Genomic DNA, 3,782 nt, shown 5'->3' on the forward strand with positions numbered 1-3,782 from the left:
GACCTGGTAGTCTGTTTGTTTCAGGTCAAAACCCTTTAGCATGTCAGAGAAATTAGTAATAATTCAGGAATCATTTACTTTAAAAAGTAAGTTGGACATTCCAATGATTGTGTGTAAAATGTGTTATTCACTCACTCGTGTTCGACTCTTTGTCGTGTACAGACTGTAGCCCTCCAGGCTCTTCTGTCTATGGAAATCTCCAGGAAAGAATGCTAGAGTGGGTGGCCATTTACTTCTTCATGAGATCTTCTCAGCCCAAGGATTAAACCTGGGTCTCCTGCATTGCAGGCAGATTCTTTACAGTCTGAGCCATCCGGGATTGTGTATAAGGGAAGGAGCCATTCCAAAGCTAACACTGGACAAAATAACTGTTTAAACATGATAATAATGTATAAAAATAGTGTTCAGAAAAATGTCATAAAAACAAATAGAAATCAATTTTGTGAAATAAACTGTTTGGGGAAACAGTGGAAACTGTGTCAGACTTTATTTTGGGGGGCTCCAAAATCACTGCAGGTGGTGACTGCAGCCATCAAATTAAAAGACTCTTGCTCCTTGGAAGGAAAGTTATGACCAACCTAGATAGCATATTCAAAAGCAGAGACATTAGTTTGCCAACAAAGGTCCGTCTAGTCAAGGCTATGGTTTTCCCAGTGGTAATGTATGGATGTGAGAGTTGGACTATGAAGAAGGCTGAGCACTGAAGAATTGATGCTTTTGAACTGTGGTGTTGGAGAAGACTCTTGAGAGACCCTTGGACTGCAAAGATCCAACCAGTCCATTCTGAAGGAGATCAGCCCTGGGATTTCTTTGGAGGGAATGATGCTGAAGCTGAAACTCCAGTATTTTGGCCACCTCATGCGAAGAGTTGACTTATTGGAAAAGACTCTGATGCTGGGAGGGATTGGAGGCAGGAGGAGAAGGGGACAACAGAGAATGAGATGGCTGGATGGCATCACTGACTCGATGGACATGAGTTTGAGTGAACTCCAGGAGTTGGTGATGGACAGGGAGGCCTGGCGTGCTGCGATTCATGGGGTCGTAAAGAGTCGTACAGGACTGAGCGACTGAACTGAACTGAACTGAACTGAACTGAGATCAGTGTGAAGATTCATCTTGGACAATGCTTCTGAGCATCTCCAGAGCATCTCCAATATCCAAGACATTTACGTTTGACAATGCTCACATGGAAATAAAGTTCTACATGGAAAGAATATATTACCTTTAAAAAGCTTTTGATAATATGTCTATGATACTCAGGAGAATAAATTCATTGATGACCAGAGGAGTACAAAATAAACAGACACCACTCATTAGTGGAAGAGAAATAATAATCACAGAATAGTACTTTTCTTCTCCAAAAGTTTGTTTAGAGCTTCTTTGACATCTTTGTTTCTCAGAGAGTAAATCAGAGGATTCAACATGGGAGTGAGTAGGGTGTAACACAAGGAGGCCACTTTACTGAGCTCAGGAAATGTGTCAGGAGTGAGATACATAAAAAAGACAGCACCATACAGTACACTCACGACTCCCAGGTGGGAGCTGCAAGTGGAGAAGGCTTTCTTACGCCCTTCGGTGGAGGGTATCTTTAGAACTGTGGACACAATGTACAAATATGAAATAACAATAACTATGATCGTAGGCAAGGTAATGAGGCCAGATAAGGTGAAAGAAACCATTCTCCGGATGAAGAGATCAGAACAAGATAGTCTCTGAAGTGGGCGAGTGTCACAGTAAAAATGGTCAATGGCCCGAGAAGCACAAAAAGATAAAGTAAATGTCATGCTGGTCTGAAGAATTGAACTGATACAGCCAAAAAAATAGGAACCAGCCACCAACTGAGCACAGAGACGTGTTGACATCTGGACAGTGTAGAGGAGAGGATTGCAGATGGCAATGAAGCGGTCATAAGCCATGACTGCCAGGAGAAACCCCTCGGTCACAATGAAGAGGACAAAGAGAAAGAGCTGGGTCACACAGCCTGCAAATGAGATGGACTTGCTCACAGACCAGAAGTTGATCATAGCCTTGGGTGCAATAACAGATGAATAGACGAGATCGATGAAGGAGAGGTTGCCTAGGAAGAAATACATTGGTGTGTTCAGCCAGGGATCAGTTATAATAATGACCATCATGCCAACATTCCCTAGAAGGATCATGGCATAGACAAGCAGAAAAAGCAGGAAGAGGAGAATGTGGAGCTCTGGGTGGACCCTGAAGCCTACAAGAATGAAGTCAGTCATGTCTGAGTAGTTGCTTGTTCCCCTGTCACCCATGGCAGAAACCTGCAGAGAGGTACAAAGAAAAATAAGCAAATGAACTCTTGGCTGTCATCCTAGTTACCAATCACCTCTTACTGTATTAGGAGTCACAAAACTGTTCTAAAATCATTATTTATTTTCACCTTAAAAGTTACTAATTTATATGAGTGGTGAAATTAGATCTTTTCCTTTTGAATCTAATACAATGTCTTCCCACCAAATACCTTTCACAGTGCATGTATCACTTAAGTATATATTTTGAACTCATGATTTATGCAATAAATGTAATGTCAGGAAATAGTGATTGCAAGAGAGCACAAATATTTCAATAAATGACATTTTGGAAGCAATTTTGGAGTCTGAGTTTAGAGATAAGGGCCTCAGTAGTCTAGTTTAGGAAAACTTAGTTTGGCAGGCATAGAGTACCAGCAGATATGAAGAAAATGATTGAATTTTAAGATACCTAAAAGGTGCAATTATTTTTGTGGGTAATGGAAACCATGGATTCTGATATAATGTGTATACTCACAAAGAAATATTTGTGCACAACCAAACACAAAAATTATCAGCACTTGTATGCTAGAATTTCTTCAGATGAGCCTCAAAATTTGTTTCATAAAAAAAAAATTTTCCTTCATTTTTTCAACTGACCGCTCATAGTAAAGAAAGAGACTTATTCCGTCTAGATAGATTTAGAAATGGATACTGAACAAAAGAGACATAAAGAAGAAATTGTTGATTGCATTCTTATTTACCTGGAATATAACTTTCACAGTCCTCATTAGTTTATTTACTAGACACTTCAAATAAGATCACTCTTCTCCCCAGGGCTTTATATACATGAACCTGTGTAGACAACAATAATAATAGCAAACATTATGTGGCATCTTTTATAGGCCACTTCTCTAAATGCTTTCATAATAGCTCATTTAATACATACAACAATAATATGAGGTGAGTGTTATTGTATTCCCCAGTTTACAGTAAGGTAAATGAAGTACCAAGAAATAAAATATGTTGAAAGACACCTACTAGGGTCAGAATTGAAATCTGAAGCCAAGAAATCTGGTTCCAGAACCCATGTTCTAATCACTGTGATATCTATCAACTTTTTCTTTGATAAAGATATATGAGAGAAGTTTAATATTTTGGTGAGAAACAGATGACTTTCAGTAAAATGATATGATGTTGTCTTGATATATTTTTGTTATTCACCAGATCCATCAAAAATTAAATATGAAGATAATTATAAAGGGGCAAGATTTTAAATAGATCAGAGTTAGGGTCTTAGGAGTGTAAATTATTTAGACAGTGAAAGGAAACACTGTAGTAGTTGTAAAATGTTTTTTGAAAAATAATGTATCTTATTTATATTTCTTTAAAATCCTGCCTAGAACCAAGGGACCAGATTACTTGAATTTTTGAGATTTATTCCTATCAAACTCATTCTAATGTTAATAAGTTTACAGCTAAAACCACTTATATCTGGAAAAGGAGAGTGTTTTTCCCAGAGTATCCACT

The 3,782-nt window shown here is 38.3% G+C and overlaps 1 protein-coding gene across 1 annotated transcript; it reads right to left on the reverse strand.

Annotated features, from left to right (window-relative positions):
- Positions 1–1,334: 1,334 nt before the first annotated feature.
- On the reverse strand, positions 1,335–2,446 carry LOC147372233 (olfactory receptor 9K2-like). Its single transcript, XM_086403649.1, has one exon. It carries the CDS (start codon positions 2,274–2,276, stop codon positions 1,335–1,337), a length of 942 nt encoding a protein of 313 aa, XP_086259775.1. The 5' UTR covers positions 2,277–2,446.
- Positions 2,447–3,782: the final 1,336 nt, after the last annotated feature.

Source organism: Bos grunniens, chromosome 5 (genome assembly GCF_055505025.1).
Source record: "Bos grunniens cultivar Pamir isolate PY7600 chromosome 5, Bosgru_T2T1.0, whole genome shotgun sequence".
Taxonomy (NCBI): Eukaryota; Metazoa; Chordata; class Mammalia; order Artiodactyla; family Bovidae; genus Bos; species Bos grunniens.

What these genes read in the sequence shown, in the direction of transcription:
- LOC147372233 (XM_086403649.1), bottom strand. Translation starts at nt 2,276, where the DNA reads ATGGGTGACAGGGGAACAAGCAACTACTCAGACATGACTGACTTCATT.